This window comes from Myotis yumanensis, unplaced genomic scaffold (assembly GCF_028538775.1).
Source record: "Myotis yumanensis isolate MYYU_CA2020_CCGP unplaced genomic scaffold, mMyoYum1.0.hap1 SCAF_2, whole genome shotgun sequence".
Lineage (NCBI taxonomy): Eukaryota > Metazoa > Chordata > Mammalia > Chiroptera > Vespertilionidae > Myotis > Myotis yumanensis.
Genome location: NW_027223753.1, coordinates 151,533,726 through 151,558,178, shown reverse-complemented (window position 1 = coordinate 151,558,178; position 24,453 = coordinate 151,533,726). Strand labels below are relative to the sequence as shown.

Genomic DNA, 24,453 nt, shown 5'->3' with positions numbered 1-24,453 from the left:
AAATCTAATTCCCACCCCTAACTTCCATTTAACCAGTTTGCTTCTGTGTAGCCCACTATTACCAGACACCAGTATATCCTTCCAGAGATGGTCGATGTGTATTCAAGCAATATGTATATGTACTTCCCTCCACTTCCTTCTACAAAATTTTAGTTATTCAATTCTATATATCACCCTGTTTATTGTGTTCTATTTGAAGAAAGGGAGAGGATAAAGCTGCATATTTTAATGAAATATATACCTTTTAATAAAAATATTTAGCTCTCATATTGTCACATAATATATACTTTGTAAGTATTTTCTTCTTTGACAACTTTGAGTAGAAACTTTTAGTTTTCAACACGTGATGCTATTGATGGGAGTTTATTTGATTTTTTTTGTAGAGTGAGCTCCAACTGCGTAAAGAAGAAGAGACAAGGCAGAAACTGGAGCAGGCATTAGGTGATCATCGAGAGCTCATTGATGCTCTGACAGCTGAAATTCTACTTCTTAGAGAAGAAAATACTGCTACCCAGGTACTCAGATGAGATCCCAAACTTTTCTGTGTTTACTAGTATAAAACATCTTTAAGGATGTCTGAGACTCCTTTTAGTTGCCTTTGGTTTAGTTGTGCTGATGTATTACTTGTACTTCTTTATTATCATCAGTGGTAGTTTTTATTGAACATCTATTATACTGGAGGTACTATATAGAAATTTGGACTATAAGTAGTATATAGAATAAGTCAACTATCTTCAAGAAACTTACTAAATAGTGGGAAGACAAAATCTATCTTTAAATGATAACTACCAATATTATAATAGTTTATTAAAAATGTTTAATGAGTGTTATGACAGAACAGTAGAAGATACTATTTGAAGAATCCTTCTGCAATTGTATGTCATTGAGTTGTTTATAGTAAATTCATATTTTTTAGATATGGCTAATCATTCCTTTTTAATACTGTATAAGTATTTCTTCTAGAAAACCTTCTTGCCTCCATGCTGCATTAAATATTCTTCCTTTGTGCACTTTTGATATTCTTTGGATATTGCTCTCATTATATTTACCAAATTGTGTTACACATACATGGGTACCTGTCATCAAAACTGTGAGCTGCTTGAGGACAGAGACATTTTTGTTCATCTGTTTGTTCTCAAATGGTGGTTATTACAACTTTATTTATCAGCCAAAAGAGAATAGAAAAGCATTAGTTGGTAGACAAGTTGCATTTGTATAAATGGACAGTAGATATCAATCACGAAATTTTTTTAAATGATGTGTATAGTTCACATGCCATTTAATTCTTCCTTTTAAAGTCTACAATTCAGTGGGTTTTAGTATATTCACCAACACCATTACCTAATTTCAGAACATTTGTGTCACCCCAAAGGGAAACCCATCAGCCAGGGGCCCTCTCTTCTCTCCTCCATCCAGCCCCGGGCAACCACAAATCTACTTTATGTTTCTATAGATTTGTGTAATTGGGATATTACATATAAATAGAATCATGCAATATGTAGTCTTTTGTGTCTGACTTCTTTGACTTAGCATAATGTTTTCAAGGTTCATCTATGTTGTAGCATGTATTAGCATTTCATTTCTTTTTATCTTGAGTGAACATAAGGTTTTTAATTCTCCTGGGAAGATGGGCAGTTTTATAATGTACTAATTTGCTCAACAAATTTTTATTGAGCACCTATTCTGGGCTTGGCACTGTTTTAGGTACAAGAAATATAGTAATGAACAAAAAAAAAATCTTTGCCCTCATAGAGCATATGTTCTAAATAAGTCTTAAAAAGAAGAAAAAGTAATGTATATTATAAGTTAAATGTTGATGGTGATATCCTATATAATAAAAGGGTAATATGCAAATAGACCCTAAAAGCAGAACAACCCATTGCCTGATGGCCACCCGCGGTGGGGGCAGGGCTGGTGAGTGGACAGGAACAGCCGGCCTCTTGGTCCCTTCCCCCAGCCGTCAGGCACCAATCACCTGGTGGTGAACAGGGAACTGGGGGTGGGTGGCGGCTGGTGGCGGGGCCGGCTACGGGCAGCTGGGGAAGATGGTCCTGATCACAGGCCAGGCCTAGGGACCATATCCACGCACAAATTTCGTGCACTGGGTCTCTAGTGTACTATAAAGAAAAATAAAGCAGGTAAGAGGCACAAGAAGTGCCTCTAATGGGATGTTGTAAATGGGATGGTCCATGCCTTCCTGAGGAGGTGACATTTGAGCAAAAGCCTGAAGGAGGTGAGGGAGCGAGCATGCAGATAGCTGAGAGATGAGCCATCGAACAGAGTAACAACTGCAAAGGTCTTGAGGTGGGAGGGTGGCTATTGAGCTCAGAAACATTAAGGAGACCAGTGTGGTAGGAGTAGAATGTGGGAAAGAGAGTAGTAGCAGACAAGAGCAGATAAGCCTGATCATGTGGGGCTGTTATACTGAGTGAGATGGGAGACCACTGAAGGGTTTTGAGTAGAGAAGAGACATGACGTTTTGTCGGTTTTAAGAGGATCAGTTTGGGCTAGTATGTTGTTTCTAGGACAGAGAATACTGCTCTTTCTTAGTTTATGGTGCCCTTAGTATCTTAAGACACCCCTAGGCCAAAAGAAATACCTAACACTTTCATTTATTCAATAGTTAGGTTCAAATAACTTATAAAGTATTTGTCTTAACTTATGTGCTATTTGAAAAAAATGATGCATGTAAATTGATAGAAAAAGTCATATTTTTATTCGTGATGAAATAACCACAATTATTTACTATTGGAATATGTATACCTAGTGGGCATTGCACAGCTTCTGAAAGCTTGGAATCATAGTGGACACCATCACTCTTCTTTCCTGTTCCGCAATAATTTTTATGCAGCATTGCTTTTTAGCATAACAACTACTAAAACCCAGCCTTGTGAATATATGGCATAATCAAAAGGAACATATCTTGGTCTAATGTGAACTGCCTCAAGCTAGTAGTTCACTGGTACCTCACAGAACATTTGTGTTTCCCATAAAAATATGAAATGTCCTGTGGGGCCCCTATGAGTTCACTGTGTTGCCCCAAGGTGCCTCAACCTTGTTTGGGAACAGTATAGGACTATACTCTAGGTGGTTAAACACTGAAGCAATGTATTACAGACAGGAGTTATTGGGAAAATTCAGGTGAGATATGGTAGCGTGGTCTAGATTGGAAGTGGAAAAAGTTGTGAGAAGTGACCAAATTCTGAATATATTTTGAAGGCAATCAGTAGGATTTGCTGATGGCTTGGATATGGGGTAAAGGAGAAGATGTAAGAGAAGAGTTTAAGGTGATTCAAAGTTTTGACCTGGGCAGTCAGAAGGGTGGAGCTGTTATTGATGAGTTGGGGAGGGTCACAAGGAGTTTGGTTTTGTGCATGTTAAGCTCGAAAAGTCACTGTCAGTTCTAGATGGAGATGTTGAGTAGGCCATTGGATATATGAGTGTGGAATTTGGGTGCTGCCATCTTGTGGCTGTGGGCGCCGCCATCTTTGAGGGCGTGACAGTCAATTAGCATATTCCCTCCTTATTGGCTGTGGGCGCCACCATTTTTGAGGGTGGGGCAGTCAATTAGCATATTCCCTCCTTATTGGCTGTGGGCGCTGCCATCTTTGTGATGGTGTGAGGGTCAATTAGCATATTCCCTCTTTATTAGATAGGATATGACCATAAACGTTTATAGTGCTCATGTTTATCACTTTAAAAGCCTGTGTTCTGTTTAGTTTCCTGCATCTGATATAACTGTCTCTTGGGGTAGTTTGAGTCAATATCATCTATATAAAAGGTTTTGTAAGTTGAAAGCCTTCTAAAAAGGTTAATTCTTGTTGTTGTAGCATGTATTTATTAATTAATAATATTCCATAGTTTATTTAACAATTCCTCTATCATGAGACTTTTAAAGTATTTATAATTATGTATTCTTATGAATGTATTATTTTAGTATTTGAATGAAAGTCAGAAGTTCCTAGAGTATTTAAAATAATGATATAGTTATACAAATCTAGGTGATGATTTGATGTCTGACATGCCAACAATGTTATTTCATTCTTTTTTTGCTAGGCGAGACTTCAGCAGTATATGGTCACAACAGATGAGCAACTTATATCGATCACACATGCCATTAAGAGCTGTCCAGTGATAAATAACAACCAAGCAAGTCTGGCAGCAGAAAGGGGAGCCACGAGTTGTAGAATTATGGACAATCCAGGTGAGTGGGTCTTATTATTCCAGATTGGCATTAAAATATTTATAGAGTAAACAAATGAACAAAACCAGAAACTTATATGGGGTTATTGCATATATAATAACATTGTCACCACTATAATTGCTGCTAATATTTATTGGATACCTGTTCTATGCCAGATACTTTTAAAGTGTTTTACATGTATTATTTCATTTAATCCTCATAATAGTCTTATGAGGTAGATGTTATTGTCCCCATTTTTCAGATGAGAAAACCAAGGCCTAGCGAGGGTTGGCAACTTAGCAAAGTCACACAAATAAAGAGTAGTAGAACTAGCTTCCTAGACCATGGGAAGGACTTAATGCCAGTACTTTTAATCATGGTGCCTCAGGCTCAGGTGGAGAAGAAATGGTCTTGGGAAGAAAACAGAAAACACTGAACTTTAGAAATTCATAACTTTTGTTTATTGGGTAATGTTTTGAAAACCTTTTTCACCTCATGTGCCATAGGTGGAATAGAACATTTAGGCTTTTTCATGTTTTTTACTTCTAAGTAATACTTTGATGAGTATCTCTGTGTGGAAAGTGTTTATGCATTTCTGAGTGTTTCCTATGGAGAGAGTCTAAGAAGTGGCTGACTAAAATTTAATTTGCATGAGATAAACTCCATGGCTAGATCAGGTCCTAAGGGCTTGAGGTCCTCAGTACTTTTCTCAAAAACAGCCACTTCTTCCCAGTGCTGGCCCCATAGGAACCTAAAGGAGGATATGGCCTAAAAAGTAAAGGCTCTCGAGGCCGCCTGATTTTGCCCTCTACGGAATGCTTTTAAGTATACATACCTAAATGTGCCAGCGTTCCTTGATGTACTAATAGCTCTCATCTTCTTCAGAGGCTTCAGTTGTAAATGCTAATGTCTCCATGCCATTGATGTTTCGAGGGGAAGAAGTGCGTGAATTCCCACAGGAAGACTTGCCTGTTAAACTATCTCAAGTGCCAAACCCTCCAGATAGTGGGAATCTGGCCAACAATTTTCCAGCACACATATTTGAGCCGGCTGTGTTGTTAACACCACCCCGGCAGAAGAGCAACTCAGAATTCTCTCCTCTGCAGGATGGTAAGCAGGCTTCTTCTAAAGTTACATGGTAGTTGCTTCATATATGTAATCCATGGTGCATCATTACCTGATAAACAGAATTAAAAAGATATTGATTACCAGAAATAACCTTTAAGCCGAAGGAGGAAGGGGTGGTTTACATCATGTATGCTATGCCTGTGGTGAAATGTGACATTGAGTTTCATTACATACATGTTCCATTAGGCATTGTAAATGTTAAGCTCAAATCAAGGGATCAAAGCCCTCCGTCCTCATTAAAACATGGAGTGAGGGGAATCCCATTTGTCCCTATGGTCCAGGGCATGGGGAAGAGTAAGAAACAAGAGGAGACTATTCTCTAAAGAGTAATGAATGTTTAACCAAGGAAAGGTGAGAGCCATGACCTGAGGGATTTTATAAGTCAGATCTGGTTATTAACCTCTTTCTCATCAAAACTTTAACTCAGTCAGTTGAGGGAAATTGGTAATGAAAGTCTATGGACAATTAAAAATTGCTTTAGAGTCACTTTTGCAGCACATATATAGAGTTGAAATAAAATTTCTAAAAAAATTATTGTTAATACTTAGCTCATAGATTTTTTAAAAATCACAAATAGGATTTTTATTTGTCACCATTGAAAGTCTGAATTTTAAACAGATTCTTAGACTGTGGGCTCATATCCATCAGTTCATTCAGCTTTAGCTCCTGTCTCATCCCAGTGGCTTTTCCAGAACTGCTTCCTTCACCATGAAGCTCCATGAGTTTTCCCAACTCTAACTTGGGCTTCTTCTGCATTTGACTTTCTAACAAAGACATTGTGGAGTGAATAAATATGTGTTTTCCAATGCTATCTGGAATCATTTTATTGACCACTTCTTTCAACTTATTTGCACTCTCGGGTCTTGATGTCTATCATCTTTGTCCAGATATGGCAGACTTATTGATGCTGAGCAAGGGTCTTCTGAATCTGACTTTTGCATTTTCTAGTAAAACCAACACAGACTAGATGAAGCAAATAACCATTGGTAGTCTTGACATCAACATGAGCTTTAATCACGGTCTGCCATTTTTTATTTTATTTTATTTTTTACCAGGAAGCACATTTTGTCATGGGTAAGATCCATGCCATGGAAATTAGTCAGGTAGTTTTGCCCTGAACATCCTCAGTAATTAGCTTGGATTTTCTAAATGCCACTTCATCATTTTGCAGATCAGCTAGGCTTGCTTCAAAAACATGACCCTTGAGACCATCAGATGTGATTTTGGTTCCTTGAGCTCTCGTGACTAGTGTTTTTCTAGTATTTCTTATATTGAACAGAGCTGGTCCTTTCACATCACACCAATCTTTCTGGGATCACCCACTTTCTTCTTCGCTGCCTTTTTGTCGCCTTTCGGAAGGTGCTGTTCAGAGAGCCAACTTGGCTCACAGATTCTTAACTTGGATTTCATGTATGGTCTTCAGAATCTCCATGGATTGCTTCATTGTTTGGAAAATTATATTTATTTGTCCACATGTGCATTTTCTGGAGCTATAATCATTTCATTTTCCAAAGAGTTCTTCAATCAAAAACTACTTTAGACTTTCAGGCAAAGTTTTTAGAAAAATGTTATTTAGCCCTGATTTGACTAAATTTTTGTTTCTTTAATTAGAGTATTTATTTTCTTCTGTAGGAGGACAGAAGAATAACATTTATTGTCATTGAGACATATAAATTTTGTCAGATTTTCTGTACTTTGATGTATGTTCCCAATAGAGGATTTGAAGAGCCCATAAGGGTTAAAGAAAAGGACAAATCTTTGCCATTATAAGATTTGTTTGACTAGCTGTGAGGTATGGGGCTAATACTTTTTATACTTTTCTGGACTTCAGTTTTCCTATCTTTGCATTGAGAGGATTTTCCTTTATCTTTAACTAGAGGCCCAGTGCACAACAATTTGTGCACTAGTGGGGGAGGGGGGTCCCTCAGCCCATCCTGTGCCCTCTTGCAGTCTGGGACCCCTCGGGAGATAATGACCTGCTGGCTTAGGCCTGCTCCCGGGTGGCAGAGGGCAGGCCCATTCCCTAGGTGCAGCCCTTGGTCAGGCTCAGAGCAAGGCCGATTGGGGAGTTGGGGCGCCGCCCCTTGTGATGCACAGAGCAGGGCGGATCGGGAGGTTGCGATGCCACCCTCAGTCACGCTCAGGGTAGGGCCGATTGGGGGGTTGGGGCACCGCCCTCTGTCACACTCAAGGCAGGGTCGATGGGGAGGTTGCGGCGCCACCCCCTGTCACGCACAGAGCAGGGCCGATCAGGGGGTTGGGGCGCTGCCCCCTGTCATTCACAGAGCAGGGCCCATCAGGGGCTTGAGGAGCTCCCCTGTGTCATGCACAGAGCAGGGCTGATCAGGGGGTTGGGGCGCCTTCCCCTGTCATGAACAGAGCAGGGCAGATAGGGAGGTTGTGGCTCCGCCCCCTGTCACACACAGAGCTGCAGGGCGATCTGGGGGTTGGGGAGCTCCCTCCTATCAGGCACAGAGCAGGGCTGATCAGGAGGTTGGGGCACCTTCCCCTGTCACGAACAGCAAGGCGGATAGGGAGGTTGTGGCCCCACCCCCTGTCACTCACAGAGCCGCGGGGCGATCAGGGGGTTTGGGCGCTTCCCCCTGTCATGCTGATCCCGGTACCGGGAGCCTCGATGCTCCGCTGATCCCGGTGCTGGGAGGCATATTACCCTTTTACTATATAGAATAGAGGCCTGTTGCATGGGTGGGGGCTGGCTGGTTTGCCCTGAAGGGTGTCCTGGATCAGGGTGGGGGTCCCCACTGGGGTGCCTGGCCAGTCTGGGTGAGGGGCTGAGGGCTGTTTTCAGGCTGGCGGGTGACTGAAGCTCCCAACTGCTCCTTTTTTTCTGTTTTTTGTTTTGTTTTTTTTTTCTATTCTGGGCCAGCTTTAGCTCTGAGGCCTCAGCTCTATCCTTTGTTTAAATTCTGTATTTGATACAATGTTGCGGTCCGGCTGGCTGAAGCCCGGCTGACTAACGCAGGTTTCTGGGGTTTTGTTTAGCTTCTATATTTGCAACATAGTTGCTTAGAGTTGCAGCTGAGAGGCCGGCAAGGCGGGGAACGTTGGAGTCCGCAGTCACTGGAGCAAGCAAGCCTCCCTGTTCGCTTCAGTGCATGGCTGCCGGCTGCCATCTTGGCTAACAGTTAATTTGCATAACGATACGCTGATTAGCCAATGGGAAGGGTAGCGGTCGTACGCTAATTACCATGTTTCTCTTTTATTAGTGTAGATATCCCTCCAGCTCTATAATTCTTTGATTCGATATTTCCTCTTTAGAGGGCTAGAGAATATTATTAACTGGCTAACTTTAGGGAATATGATATCAAATCTGACTTCTGTTCAAGTTAGACTTTCATTTCTTAAAGTAATTTTTCAAATGTTTGCATCGTATTAAAAGGCTTATCTAATGATCTCTTTTGAGATACTGTAAATTGTTTTTCATTGGTAATACTAAAATATCCCAATATTTTTTAAAGAAACAATTACTATAAATATTTTTACTCTGATTGCAAATATACAAAATGTTCATTAAAGCAAATTATATTGATATAGATAACATTTTGTTAGCATTTGCAGTGGGTTTTGTGTGGAAAATAACATGGCACATTCCTTTTGCAGTGTGCAGATAGAACTATCCTTGAATCTGTATTCTGAAATGGTAGTTTTATTATCATATTTTCAGCATTTTGTTCAGAATACTTACATATAGAGAATTTTTTAGTTAAATTGAACATATGGTTAAAAATGGGAGATACATAGGCCCTTAATCAGGGTTTAGCTCTCTGTCCAGTAGGACTTTCTGTGATGATGAAAATGTTCTGTATCTGCTCCATTCAGTATGGTAGCTACTAGCCAAGGGTGGGGCTGTTGAGCACCTGAAATGTGGCCAGTGACTGAGGAACGGAATTTTATATTTTATTTTAATTAATTTAAATTTGAATAGCCACATGTGGCCAGAGGCTACCATACTGGAGAATGTTGCTCTAGAATTTTCCCTCATAAATATTTCCTTTAGCTATTAACTTATCTCTATTTTTGTTTAATGCCATGCTTGAAAGACTAATATATATATATATATATATATAAGCTGTTTCATTTTCTTATATTCCATTCCTTCTTTATTTTAAAGTGTTAGTTCTAATTCCTATTTGCATGTGGCTAAGAAAAAAAAAAAGCATATACAGGGATCTCTTCCTCACACAACTCTTGACCTACCCAAGAGGCAATCATTTTTATCCCAATTTAATTTCTGTTTATCTGGAGGGGCTCTCCATAATTAATATAAGACATTTTTACATCTCTGGCTGCTTCATTTCTATCTGCTTTTCTCGCTTCCTATCCTTTACCTGACTCTAAATGTTACGTTCTTCATGTCTTGGTATTGTTTTTTCCCTCAATCTATTCTTTCTCTCTGTGTAATCTCACTCATTCTCATGGCTTCCAGTATTTTCTATCTGCCAGAGAATTCCAGTTTTGAACATAATGCACCTTAAGCTTGCAGGTTCAGAACTGAATTCTTGATACTCAACCTTCCCCCAAATCTGTTCTTCTTATCTTCTCCATCTCAGTGCATGGCATCACCTTCCATTCAGTTGTGCATGCCATGATCTTACTCCCCATTTCCAGTTCATCATTTCAATTCTATTGCCAAAATACTTCCCAAATTTATCTACTTCTCTCTGTCTTTATACCAACATACCTTAGTCAAAGCTACCATTGTCTTTCTTCTAGATTACCACAGTTGCTTATTGATTTCTCCCATCCTGGATCTTCCAGTTATCCACAACATTTAAGAAATGTAAATTGAGTCATTGCCAAACCTTCTGCAGTCTATTGTTCTTGGATTAAATTGGAAAATTCCAAACTTGGCTTAAAGAGCTCTGCAAGAAATGGCCCTGCACACCTCTCCAGTCTCATCCGTTTCCAGTTTCCTCTCGTTGCTATGCTACAGCCGACTGGCCTCCTTTCTTTGCTCTTTCCTATTTTGAGGCTTTCACATATGTTGTTCCCTGCCTGTAATGTTATTTGCTCTACTTCTGCCACATATGTAATTATTTAAATTTTTTACTTCTTCAGAGATGCCTTTCCTGACCATCCTCAATTTACATTATTATCTTTACTGTTCTCACCTGCAAGATTCCCAGATATGAGTTAATGTAATGTGAAAATGTGGACTTGGCAGGTGATTTTTCACAAGCATACTGATTAAGCTTTAAGGTATATCAAAGCTTAATTATTAATTTATTTCTGTTTTTGTTTAATTAACTACTCATGAGTAGATAAAGTCTTCATGCTTGATTGTTAGTGGTGGCATTGCAGGTCAATTTAGACCTTCAGAAACTGACTCCTTCTGTTGAAATACTTCTCTAACTACCATAATGGGCTAATGGGATGATTACACTGCCAATCTATGGCTGAATAATACATGTTTGTTATTTTAAAATTTTGTCTACAGTATTGAGGAGGACCGTTCAAACTCGTCCTGCTCCACGAATTCCTCCAACTGTGGAAATAATTGAGAAGGAACAAAATTGGGAAAAGAAGACCTCACCGCCCAGCACAGACATTCAGAATTCAAGTGACGAGAGTCATCTCTTCACCCAGAGGTGGAGGGTCTCTCACATGGGAGAAGATTTGGAAAACAAAACCGAGGCTCCTTTTGTCAACCTCTCACAGCCCCTGTGCAATTCCCTCTCAAACACTCAGCAACCCAGAAACCCTGCATTCTCAGAAGAGCCCCCAGTACTGGGGGATGGGCAACAGCTTAGAGCAGATGAGGCATTAATACAAAGAAAGAACATCATGGCACAAATTGCTGAGTTGACACTGCAGAATTCAGCTATCAGGGCTCATCTGAATAATATTCTTTGGCCAGGGGGAGAGCAAGGGGATGGACTTCGGGAGTTAAACAAACAGGAGACAAGTCATACAAGCAACGTGAGTGCTGTGAGTACCAGTTAAAGACTAACTATGGACATATAGGAATTTAGGTCCATTGCTGGAGCATCTTAAAGCGCTTCTTTCCAGGATATCTCTGAGGCTGTGCTAGATGGCTTATGCCTGGTCATGTCCTCATCACAAGAGAAGTAGAAGTTATTTGTCAGTTTCTATCTCAGATACAATAAAAGAGGACAACATAAAATAAAAAAGAGGAATGAATGAGGAAAATAGGATGAAGGTAAAATGTAGCAAAGCTAAAATTAGGCTAGGAATGAAGTTTTAAATATAACATGCAGAATTAATATAACTTAAAAATTTGCTACATAACTACATTTTAATTGAAAGCATTTTTACTCTCAAAGGGGCTCATAAAAAAGAACTATGTGTAGTTGGCCCTCACCTCATGAATAGTTAATTTTTTAGGACACAGAATGCATTTTGCTATAGAAATGATTTTAAAGGATTTTTAAAGTCAGACTTTAATGTACATATAAATCATCTGGGATCTTGCTCAAATGCTTTTTCTGATTGAATAGGTCTGAGGTAGGCCCTGTACATTTCTAGTAAATTTCCAAATCATGCCAGTCCAAAGACTATACTTTGAGTAGCAAAAGCCTGAATATTATAGTGCAAGAATTTTGTAAGTTAAATAAGCTGTGGGCTAACATAGTTACTTGGACCTTCATTTCCTTATTTGTGGGAGAAAAGGGATCCTAAGTTCCAATTGGGGAGAGTTTATAACCTACATTCTTCCCCTGGTCCCAGTGATGGGAGAAGCTTCCTTTTATTTTATTATGTGCCAAAGAGGCTCCCATCAGGCTTCTGATAGGGACCGGACAGTGTTGGAGCAGTTGTTAGGGGCAGGCAGGCATCCTGGGTTAGGAGTTTCAGGGGTAATTGCTTCCATGAGGACTTTATCAGAAGTGGGTCATGTGCGTTCAGGAGGAAGGTCAGGAGGTGGGAGATGGTAGATTAGGGGTACACGTCTGTCAGCACTGGCTCATGGGCAGTCAGGGTAAGATGGGTCTTGAGTCACAGAAATAGTAGTCAGAAGGTTCTGGCAGGGGAGGAGCCAGGAAGGAGTATTAGGAGTGGACAGTAGCTTTGGCACAGGTGTATTATAAGTATAAACTGCCTCAATTTTGAGTCATGGGAGACGTTGTTTACAGAGTTTTGAAGATGATTTGAAATAGGCAACGTCTTAGTTTAAAAATGGCAGCAAAGTTAAAAATTGATTTTGCCTCCTTTTCTAATTAGTATATAGATCAGGCTAAGGCACCAACTGTCTTGAGTGAGATATCTTAGGTCAGAAGTGGCCTGGGGAGGCTGACATACGGCCAGAAAGAATGATAAGGGTCCTAGAAATCTTTGCCAAATAATTCATGGTGCATGAATGAAGATTATAATTATAGAATCATCTCTTTCAACTACAGCAGATCCTTGTGACTCAGACCCCAGATCTGGTATTCATAGGTATGTTACTTAGAAGCCAGGTCTTTAGAAGTCGTCTTTGCTCATGTGATCTTTTGTGTAGTTCAGCGAACACTAAGAGATGCAGGAAAACTTTGTCCCACAGACACTCTCCATGGACAGAGAGACTAGAGGACACGTAGCATCAGTATTAGAAGAATTGGCATCCCTTTGTTTTAGCCCTAATTTTTCAATTAAGTGACTTGTAAATTTTGTTTTTAGTCCACTATTCAAGTCTGCACACAGCAAGGGCTACGAACACTAACTTGCTGGCTCTTAGTGGAAGTTTATTTTTACAAACAGTCAAAATTGTTTGGATTGTTTTTAATATGGAATTTTGCCTCTTTTTTTTTAAAGACTTTTCCAGCAACACGGCCTCTAACACCAAATAGCATGGAGGAGCGGATTGCAGAACTGAACCGGCAGAGTATGGAGGCTCGCGGAAAGCTCTTGCAGTTAATAGAGCAGCAAAAACTTGTTGGTTTGAATCCTTCCCCTCCACCGATATCACCTATTCAGTCACCTCTCAGAGCTTGGACTGATTGGCCACAGATTCCTGATTTAAAAGGTAGACAGTTTAAAAGCTAAGTTTTTACTTTCTTGATTTTGCAAGTATATATTGAACTGAAGGAAATCTCAGAGAGCATATATTTCAGTGCCTTCAATTTTACATAGAAAAAAAAGACTAAGTTGCAGAATAAGTGACAGATAGATCTGGAAGGCAGGTCTCCTGTTGGGAAACTCCCCCATGGTGCCTGCAGGAATCTCCAGTGTCTAGGTTCCTAAGTTGCTCTACGTGGAAGTGGACTCATTACAGTCTATGATTTACTGAGCAAAATTATAATTTAGAATTTCATCAGCAAAAAATTAAGTTATCCTGTTAAAATTATGAAAACATTTTAATTGGTAAATTAAGCTTTTTAATCTATTTGTACATTTAAGATGTGAAACACACTAGAGGGGATTCTAAATAATAGAGCAGTAACTGAAAAATTAGTTATCATAGTGTTCATATGCAAAAGGTACTAATGAGACGAAGTGGATCTCAAGTTGCTCTTCAGTCAGAAATTGAATTATTAAGATTCTCAAGGGGTAGGGCTACACAAAGGGTATGAAGAGACTGATTTTGGCTCATATGAGAGAGGGTTCTAATTGACGGAAATAGAAAAAGCTGCATCAGTGAGTGGTGCATTCGCTCAGGTGTTCAGGCATTCGTGTGTTAGAAAGGTTCAGTGTCCTCTGGCTGGTCGAGGTAGGTTTCCTTTAAGGTATCTGCCAATAAGACTTTTCCTCTCAGAAGTTATTTCCTTTTTGAAACTACAGACTCAGAGAGCAGACTCTTTTGGAGATTATAGATGGGTAATGCATATCCCCAGGGCCCTTCTTCTTTAATTTAGGCTTCTTCAATTGATAGTTTTGTCTACTGTTCTTTGTAGTCACAAAGTCTAGATGCAACTCCTAATAAGAATGAATAAATTAAATCACTCAGAATGTATGAACTCCTACTATGTGCCTGCTATGTTCTGGACACTGGGGATACCACATGGAAGAGGACAAGTCCTTTCCCAGATAGACAACTTTAGTACTCAAGTTGAGGAGCAGGCCATAAACAAATAAGCAAATGAATATATGAGATAATGTCAGTTAGTGCTAAGTACAATGAAGAAAAAGCAGATTACTTTTAAGAATTTTGTGATTAAATAAGACATCTGTTTCAATAGATTTTTAAGGTAAAACTATTTTCGTTTGATATCTCATTTTGTCCCCAACACACCATGAGAGTAGACAGAATTGATATCATACTTGTTTGATAATTAAGTAAACTGAGGTATAAATAGGTTATATGATTTGTCTGAAGTTCTAAAGCAAATTGGTAAATTTGCACTTGTATTCTTGCCATTCTAGTGGTTATATTCTTAAGATATTCTTTTTTTAAGTAAAATTCTTGGTTTCAGAAGGAACCACTGTGGGTTGTAATTATAAAGTAAAAACTCTATGCCATAGAACCTCTTTGTTTTCTAGGGTAGCCAAGGGATATGTAAACAGGATAGGTTTCATTACCACCTAAAGCTCAAAATCACTGGTTGTAAGTAATGATTTATGGGAGCTTTGGCAAAACTGACTGGGATGGACATAAAGTGTTCCATTAGTAAATAGTAAATATCTGTTGATTGATAACTTACTTCTGAAATATTGTAAGTGTACATAATTATTACCATTGGCCAGGTGAGCTCTTCATCTATTTAAAAGTCTTCAGTAAGAGTAATGTAAAAGATTTAGAAGATTTAAAATTTTACTGAAAGACTTCAGATTTTTTCTTCTTTTCTTTTTTTTTGTGGGTGGGCGGGGAACTTTAGATAAGCTGCTTTTGACAAATATCTCAAGATCTTTAGGGCTAGCTCTTCACTTCCAGATCTGACATGATACCACTTGTCTGAGGATTCTGGCTCTCTATGACTGGCATGCTACTGAATTGACACTAACACTAAAGTTATTTCTCACAGCTCATTTTTAAAAAATTCCTCCAAGTGTATCTGTGGGCCATAATGATAAAAATATAGAAAGAACATCCAAATTTGTAATATTGAAATCTGCAGTAACACAGAAATCATTACATTTTTAATTTTTATTTTAATAAAAGGTAATGGAATAATGTTTATTTTTATATTTTAGAAGGAGGAAAGAGGACAATTGAAGTATCTGTTCCAGGAGCAGAAGCCCCAGAAACCTCGAAATGCAGTACTGTCTCTCCTATCAGTGGAATAAATTCAAGAAGGTAGGGTTACAATGGGAATAGTTACTTTTAAAAAAAAAATCAAGAATATGGTATCTGTTTTATTCTCTTTGAGAGAAAAGGAAGTGTGTGATATCTGACTTAGGTTCAGGCAGACTCACTGATGAAAATAAAATAAAGTAGTCGGTGAGGAGAATTTTTTGGGGAAAGGAGAGGCATGAGGAACAAGCCTTCAATGAGTAGAAAGCATGGGTTGGCTATTGAGAAACAAAAATGGGATAACAGCTCATATATAGAATGCTTTATGGATGACAAAATTGGGAGATACTATGTGACAGGGTGGGTAAATTAACCACTGGTGTTTTCCTCTCATATTAAAATGAAACTGAAGTTCATAGTGTGTGATTTGCCTACATGTGTCACATGTTGATAAATGGTGACACTAGGGATGGATCTACCTGGCTTCTGTCTCCGCAACATGCCTGCTATTGCACTGCATTCTCCAGGTCTTGTTACTCTTCCACTGCCTGGGCCTTCTTCACCCCTGCACATCCCTTTCCCCCTTAAATGTTAAAAACTTGTTAGTGTGATACTGTAATGGTGGATACACGATACTGTACATTTGTCAAAACCTATAGAATGTATAACACGATGGATGGGCCCTAATGTAAACAATAGATTTAGTTAATAATAATGTATCAATGTTACAGTTGTAACAAATGTACCACACTGGTATGAGGTATTCATAAAAGGGGAAACTGGGAGGAGGGGTTGAGGAATATATTGGAACCCTTGGATCCTTATACTAAGTCTTTCTGTAAATCTAAAATAACTCTTAAAAAAGGAAAGCCTATTAATTTTTTAAAAAGACTTAGGTTGGTGAAAATATGTTGCAAATAATTTACCTTCTTTGGATCTAAGTCAGCCATACTTTCTCAAGTTTGTGCCAGTATTGAGAATTGTCAGTCTTACATAATTTTTAAAGATTAATAATGACAGATTTCTCTCTCCCTTTTATTCCTCACAAATAGATCTTCAGGGGCTACTAGTAATTCTTGTTCTCCATTAAATGCCACCTCAGGAAGTGGGCGATTCACACCTGTTAATCCAAGAGCAAAGGTATATGATAAAATGTAATTGTGAAATGTGTACCATATAGGGGCAGGAGGGCAAGGGTGAAAGGTGGCTATTTTTAGTGATTTCCATTTTTGTGTGTGTGTGTGTTTTTATTAATTTCAGAGAGAGGAAGGGACAAGGAGAGAGATAGAAACATCTGTGAGAGAGAAACACCCCCTACTGGGGATCAAGCCCAAAACCCAGGCATGTCTCCTGACTGGGAATCGAACCAGTGACCTCCTGGTGCCTGGGTCAGCACTCAACCAACTTAGCTACAATAGCTGGGGAGTGATTTCCATTCTTTATTATTATTTATGCTGTTCTAAAGATGATATAAAAATGTGAGAAGAAAAGATATATTAATTTACCTTCATTAGAAAAATAAGCCATATAATACTTTTGTTTTCTAGGATAACTAAGGAATAAGAAAATTCAATAAGATTTTAACAATCTTTAAAGACTGGAAATTACTGGCTTTAGGCAGAGCTTCCCAAATAGTGTGGCGGGCCTCGAAGGTGTGCCTTGAACGCCTTGTAGGTATACTGAGATACTAGTGCCCAGTCCTTGCTGTGGCTGGGTGGGGCTTGGGATAGTCAGCCCTGGGGTGGTCACTTTCCATGACATTTTACCCCAGTGTGCCATATCTGAGGTCCCCCGGGGTACAGAGTTATGCACAAAGAGTAAAAAAAAGTCTTACATATTTTTCATGTGTTCTAATTTACTGTAGGATTGTATAGATACTAAGCATCTTACAATATATCCAATTTTTTTTGCAAAAGGCATTTCTCTGTGTTGGTAATACAGCAAAATATAGTTCCTCTGAATGTTTGGTCATAGCAAATTGTGAAAATATCTTTCAAATCACAAACATTACATTTGCAAATTTGAGCTAACAGCTCTCTGATACGGGGAAAAATCTTTGCTGTTCTTATTACTAACTTTAGTAATTAGACCAAATAGTGAATGTTTCAATTAACTGAGTACTACTTGCAGCCCAAATTAATTGATAGACTCAGATATCTCAATTGTCCACTAGATGTGCCCTTTGCTGTTTATTGTTTTCTAAAAAAGCTTTAAACTATTTTGTATAATTTGCTCTTAGTTTCTGGAATTTATTAGGATTTAATTTACAAAATCAAATGACTGTTATTTTTTTTAAAATATATTTTATTGATTTTTTACAGAGAGGAAGGGAGAGGGATAGAGAGTTAGAAACATCGATGAGAGAGAAGCATCGATCAGCTGCCTCCTGCACACCCCCCACGGGGGATGTACCCGCAACCAAGGTACATATCCTTGACCGGAATCGAACCTAGGACCCTTCAGTCTGCAGGCCGATGCTCTATCCAGTGAGCCAAACCGGCTAGGGCAAATGACTGTTATTTTTAAAAGGTATACATATGATTTGCATAAAATACTGGATTTATCTTTTTAAAAAAATTAGGTCTCCTAAATCAGCAAGGATGCCAGTTGACCAGGGGATCAGTTATTTATGAGTGTCTGTTAGAAATAAAAATTGCCAGTAGCAATTTACTTTTTAGTACCACTCAGTGGCATAGGGTAACTTTGATTCTATGTCCTTGAATGGTCTCCTGTTTCTGATTACTTCCTAAATCCTTTTTGCATCTTTGTTCAACAGATGGAGAAACAAAATGAAGAAGGCTGGTTCGCTCTTTCCACCCATGTGTCATAAGTGAGGTCAAGTGTGACAGTTAGTTTTCAGTGGTACATTCTTGAGCTTCCATTCCCCTTTCTCTGCTTTCAAGTTTTTGTCCTTCTTTCAGCTAAAACCTACAAAGATCCTGTGACTTCATACAAATAGAACAAAGAAATAAAGCAATTATTTTATTTTTGAACTTTCAAATACATTTCCAACAACTAACCAACCTGCAACCTCCTGCAAATAAAATGTTGACTATAGGGAAATTAAAGTTTCATATTCTAGTAATTTCCTAAGTACTTTAAGGTTTTCTTTCTACTTCTTTTTTAATCCTCACCTGAGGATATTCTTTCCAGTGATTATTTATTTTAAAGAGAATGGAAGGGAAACAGTGGAGGGGGAGAGAGAAACAAAATCGCCAGAGAGACACATGGTTTGGTTGCCTCCCGCTCACGCTCTGACGGAGGGGTGGGGATCAAACCTGCAACCAAGATATGTGCCCTTGGCCAGGAATTGAACCCGTGACCCTTTGGTCTGTGGGCTGATGCTCTAACTTAAGGTTTTTCTTAATATATTATTACCTTTATCATATTTATTCAGGTTTTTTTGGTCTAGTATATCTTAAATGTTGATCTATTTAATTTTTATTTTTACTTTCTGAAGAACTTAGTTGCTTTGCATATAACTTACAATAAAATGCCTTTGTGTGATTAAAGTCTGGCTTTCAGAAAAGTTTAGCACTCCCTTTGGTTTTTTATTTTGGGGAAGTCTCTGTAGTCTATTACTTTTCCTGCTAAGTGGGATGTGCAGCTTTCAAAAGTAGACATGGGAGTATTTGTTTATATTTGCTTCAGCAGGTAAGGGTGACTCTATGTATTGTAAAATTCCTATATAGTCTTTAAATGTGAAAGTGTCATCAATAATGCTAATGTACAAAAAATAAATAATGATCATAGAGCTCAAATGTCTAAATGCAGTAACACTGATTGATTTGTATATTTAGTGTTTGAAACAGAATTGAATACAAAACATTGCTATCAATTCTCCCAGCCCTTAATCTACTAAGCACTCTGGGTAGGTCTTTCTTCAGGGCACCGGTTTGGCTCTCAGACATTGGTTTCTATTTTAAACTTAGTTTTTGAATTATCTCTGCCCCTTGGCTGTATAACAGGAATCTTCAACCTAAGTGAACTGGTTATGGGGTGGGGGAAGCACGTTGAGACTGCGTACTTGGGGAACGTTCTCCGGTAAATACCTTCCCTTCTCCTGCATTGCAGTCACTGTTCCAGAAAGTGTCCTGTGCAGCTTTCATTTGGGCTTCATTGTTGTGGTGACCAATAATAATATTGTTTTCTTCTGGTATCATTAATTTTATTTACATTAAGTCATCTGTATTCATTTGCATTACTGCAGATTCTTCCATCCATATTGTACTTTTTGAAACTTAGTACTTAAAAAATACTATCCCTGTCTGGGATGCAAACCATTTTAGTGTTATTCCTTATATTACTGAAATGCCAACTTACCTGCTTGGCTTGTGGATGCATTCTTTTTTTTTTTTTTTAAATCCTCAATTGAGGACATTTTTCCATTGCTTTTTAGAGAGAGTGGAAGAGAGAGGAAAAGACAGAGAGAAACATCGATGTGAGAGAAATACATTGATTAGTTGCCTCCTGCACACACCCTGCCTGACTAGGGTCTGGGCTGGGGAGGAGCCTGCAACCGAGGTATGTGTCCTTGACCAGAATCGAATTCTGGACCCTTTGGTCCGCAGGCCCACACTCTATCCATTGAGCCAAACTGGCTAGGGCAGTGAATGCATTCTTTTGACAGTGAATGCATTCTTTTGACATGCATTTTCCTTGTTCTCCAACTAGTTGGCTCTTTATTCTCCCTCCCCCTTTATATTCCTATAAACCTCAATAGCCATGATTCTTAACTTTGGGAGCATTTTTAAAAATGCCAGATTGACAACCTCAGGGGCTTGTTGAGGCTTTGGCAGCTATTTTTAAAGGCTCAAAGTGATTTAATGTGAAGCCAGAGTTGAGAAAGATTGAAAAATACATTTACCACAGCTCACTGGCAAACTGTGGGACTGACATTTAAGTATCCATCTTGTCAATGTTTGTCTTTACGACAAATGTAAATTGAAGAAACTGCAAGAATATTAGATACAGAGAAAAGAGCCTTTTTTTCTTAGACCTTCTAAAGCAGTGCTTCTCAACTTTGGTTACCATTAGAATCATCTAGGACCTTCTAAAATTCCTAATGCCCAAGTCTCGATACATATCAAGTAAATTAGAATCTTTGGGGGCAGGACACAAGCATCAGTATTTTTTAAAACCTAAGATGATTCTAGTGTACAGCCAACTTTGGGAAACATCATTACAAATACATTTATTGTCCCCTAATCTTGAATTGGTTTTACAATTCAAGATTGGTTTTAATTAAGTTCAATTTTAAAAAATATATATATATATATTGATTTTAGAGAGGAAGGGAGAGGGAGAAAGAGAGAGAAACATCAATGATGAGAGATAATCACTGATCAGCTGCTTCCTGTGCCCCCCACTAGGGATTGAGCCTGCATCCCAGTGACCTCCTGGTTCATAGGTCGATGCTCAACCACTGAGCCACGCCTGGCTGGTCTTAATTAACAGTTCGGTTGCTTAAAAGCCCTCTTTATCAGCTTTCAGAGCCAACTGCATCAGTGGGTCTCAAAGTCTGACCCCCAATCAGCAGCATCACCTGGCACATTTCTTTTACAGAGTCTTTGAATATATATTCTGAAACTAGAGGCCCAGTGCACGAGATTAGTGCACTCAGAAGAGGGGGGTCCCTCAGCCCGGCCTGTGCCATCTCACAGTCCGGGAGCCCTCAGGGGATGTCTGACTGCCAGCTTAGATCTGCTTCCCACGGGGAGTGGACCTAAACCGGCAGTTGGGCATCCTTAGTGCTGCCACAGAGGCAGGAGAGGCTCCTGCCACTGTTGTGCTCTCCAGCCATGAGCCTGGTTTCTGGCTGAGTGGCGCTCCCCCTGTGGGACCACACTGACCATCAGGGGGCAGCTCCTGCATTGAGTGTCTGCCCCTTGGTGGTCAGCTTGCGTCATAGTGACCAGTCGTCTGCCATTCGGTCAATTTGCATATTAGCCTTTTATTATATAGGATACGATGGTACTTGTTAGAAATGGAAATTCCTGGGCCCTACTCAGAAACTCTGGTGTCTGTTTTAATAAGCTCTTTCTGTGATTCTTTTTTTTTTATTTAATATATTTTATTGATTTTTTACAGAGAGGAAAGGAGAGGGATAGAGAGTTAGAAACATCGATGAGAGAGAAAATCGATCAGCTGCCCCCTGCACACTCCCCACTGGGGTTGTGTCCGCAACCAAGGTACATGCCCTTGACCGGAATCGAACCTGGGACCCTTGAGTCCACAGGCCGACGCTCTGTCCACTGAGCCAAACCAGTTAGGGCTCTTTCTGTGATTCTGATGCATGCTCACATTTGGAAACCATTGGCCTATAGCATTGCGGAGGGGTGAACTCTGCTATATTTGGCTATCATATACTACATTTATATTTACTTTTAATATTCCAAACTCAGATTATTTGTGTTTCTTGTGTTTGACTCAAGGTTTTGCATAACATGTGACTTCTCCAATATGCAATAGAAAGCTGCCAAATCACTTGCCAAACTTTAATATATTTAGAGTTCTCCAAATTGTAGCTTGAAGAAAAACTAGATCAATAATTGTTAAATCCACAGTTGTAGATAGTAAAGTAACTTGGGTTCGCAGAATTTAATAATAATTTACTGTTTACTAAGTGCCAGGCACTATTTTAGCCACTTTACATGACTTCATGGCACAGATACTGTTATCCTTATTTTGCAGATGAGGTGCAAGGAGGTGAGTACTCTCTCAGGGTCACCCACCCTGGGGTGCTGGCACTAGACTGGGAACAGATAGCCTCTCTCCAAAGCCTGTGCTATGCTGCCATCCTACAGCGTGTATGGCTTGGAAGCACCACAATAATAATAGCTGTCTCTTATTGAGCCATTACTGTGTCAGGCACTGTACTAAGCTGCAGTATCCCCATGATTTCATTTAAATCTCACAGTAAACCTATGGTTAGTCGTTAAATGCCACCCACCCCCCTTTATACATGAAGAAATTGAGCCCTAATGGTAAAATAAATTGCCCATGTCAGAATGCTTGTAAGAAGCAATGGACTTGAAGCTCTTATTAAAATAATTATTGGGCTTCTAACTTATAGGGAAGAGCTAATATAGCGCAGTGGCTAAGGATACAAGTATTGCAAAAGGAAAGCCTGGATTCAAGTGCCATCTCTGCCACTTGAGCTCTCCCTTGGGCAAATTAATCTCATCTTTCCCATTTGAAGTCAGATAATATATTTTTTTCCTATAAAGTTGGGAGGATTAAGTGAAATTACACACACACACACACACACACGACTTAACTCACAACAAATGTTCAGAAATGATAACTGCTAGGTTGTAGTGTATAAATAAATATACCATTTTCTCTGTTTCTGGATTTTTAAAGACATTCTGTAGTGAATTGTTTTTCTCTGATTTAGCAATTGGACCCAGTACTTTTAATTTCAGGGTATTTCACCTGAAAAGATGTTTGGAGGATAGAAGAAAACGTTGAACATGTTATTTGAAAATGTAACTAACATGCTCTCTAAAAATAATTTTATCGTATGTTCTCTGAATTTTCATACACTTTGGATACACTGCTTAATAATAGCAAGAATAGGTCTTTTTTTCTTTTTATACTCAAGAATACTTTCTAAAGAGAACACTTGAATGTTACCAATAAATGCATGGTATAAAGTTTTTGGAAAGTTGTTATATTACATAATGGAAACCAATAAACAAAATGAAATACAGCCATGTTTTTCTTGTCAATTTTATTGAGAAGTAATTTATATATAGTAAACTACATCCATTTAAAGACAATTCATTGGCTTTTGGTAGTTGTAAAAATACACAAAACTACTATCACAGTTAAAACACATTTCTATCATCTCCAAAAGATTTCATCTCTGCAGTGTATCCCTCCCTTTGCTCCAGCCCTAGGCAACCACTGATTTACTTTTGGTCATCATAGATTTGTTTGCATTTTATATAAAGGGAATCATACACTATGTACTATTTTGTGTCTGTCTTCTTCCACTATAATTGCGATTCACCTATAAAGTTGGGTGTATCAGTTTCTTCCTTTTTAAACTTCTGAGTTTTTATCTTGGGTAAAGACCTTGGACAGGAAATGGCATGGTATATGTTTAACTTTTAAAGAAACTGCCAGTTTTCCAAAGTGTTGTGCCATTTACCTTCCCAACAGCAGTGCATGAGAGTCCCGCTTGCTCCACGTCCTTCCACATTTGGAGCCGGCCGTTTAAAAACTTTCACCCATCCCAGTGAGTGTGGGGGGTGTGACTGTGGTGTGCACCTCCCAGAGGTCTCCTGTTAAGCATCTTTCCGTGTGTTTACTGATCACTCGTATATCTGATGTGAAGCATGCAAAGTCCCTTGCCCATTAAAAAAAGTTTGGCAGTTTTTTCTTATTGAATTATGAATTATGTTTTCTGGATACAGAGTTCTTTGTCACATATCATTGCCATGTTGTCACCATTTTAAAATGTGTTGTAATCAATAACATGTGGTATTTAAAAATCAGTTCCAGCTCTGGTTGTACCACAAAGCACTTGAAGAGCAAACTGCTCAACCGCCCAGCGTCCTGCAACCAAGGAGCCCACAACATACAATCTTACGTGCTCTTAAAGGCCAACAGAGATAACAGTGTAAAATAAGTAGTTAAATAAACAAAACAAAAAAGCCTCCTGAAGTATTTTTGCTGATGATAGTGTACCATCAGGGATCTTTTGGGACATTCTGTATTATTAGCAGGAACTTTAAAAGTCATGCTGCTTACGAAACCATCCGTAGGATAATTATAATAATTATGTAAATGATATAATAATAAGCTGGTAGAACGCTGGGCTTTTCCGTTTGGCCTTGAACCTGAGCCACAGACCATGAAATTGCCGCGACCAAAAGGCGAGTGAGACTGCAGGTCCCAGGGACACCACAGCCGAATTTCCCCAAAGAAAGTCGCCTCCGTAGCGCATGCGCTTCAAGGCCGCTCCAGTTACCGCTTCCGTTGCCGCGGTAACTGCAGTAAACGGAGA

The 24,453-nt window shown here is 39.0% G+C and overlaps 1 protein-coding gene across 10 annotated transcripts in view; it reads left to right on the top strand.

The window, feature by feature from the left end:
• Nucleotides 1-19,210, top strand: part of SPICE1 (spindle and centriole associated protein 1) — a 64,009-nt gene extending 44,799 nt beyond the window's left edge. For 9 of the 10 annotated variants that reach the window (XM_070406207.1, XM_070406208.1, XM_070406205.1 and 6 more), the window contains 8 exons: nucleotides 384-515; nucleotides 4,057-4,204; nucleotides 5,069-5,293; nucleotides 10,770-11,260; nucleotides 13,082-13,292; nucleotides 15,398-15,500; nucleotides 16,490-16,577; nucleotides 18,214-19,210. In XM_070406207.1, the coding sequence (XP_070262308.1) occupies nucleotides 384-515; nucleotides 4,057-4,204; nucleotides 5,069-5,293; nucleotides 10,770-11,260; nucleotides 13,082-13,292; nucleotides 15,398-15,500; nucleotides 16,490-16,577; nucleotides 18,214-18,267 (1,452 nt within the window). In that variant the 3' untranslated portion in view covers nucleotides 18,268-19,210. The remainder of the gene's footprint in view (nucleotides 1-383; nucleotides 516-4,056; nucleotides 4,205-5,068; nucleotides 5,294-10,769; nucleotides 11,261-13,081; nucleotides 13,293-15,397; nucleotides 15,501-16,489; nucleotides 16,578-18,213) is intronic. The other variant, XM_070406211.1, reaches the window with a different exon arrangement.
• Nucleotides 19,211-24,453: the final 5,243 nt, after the last annotated feature.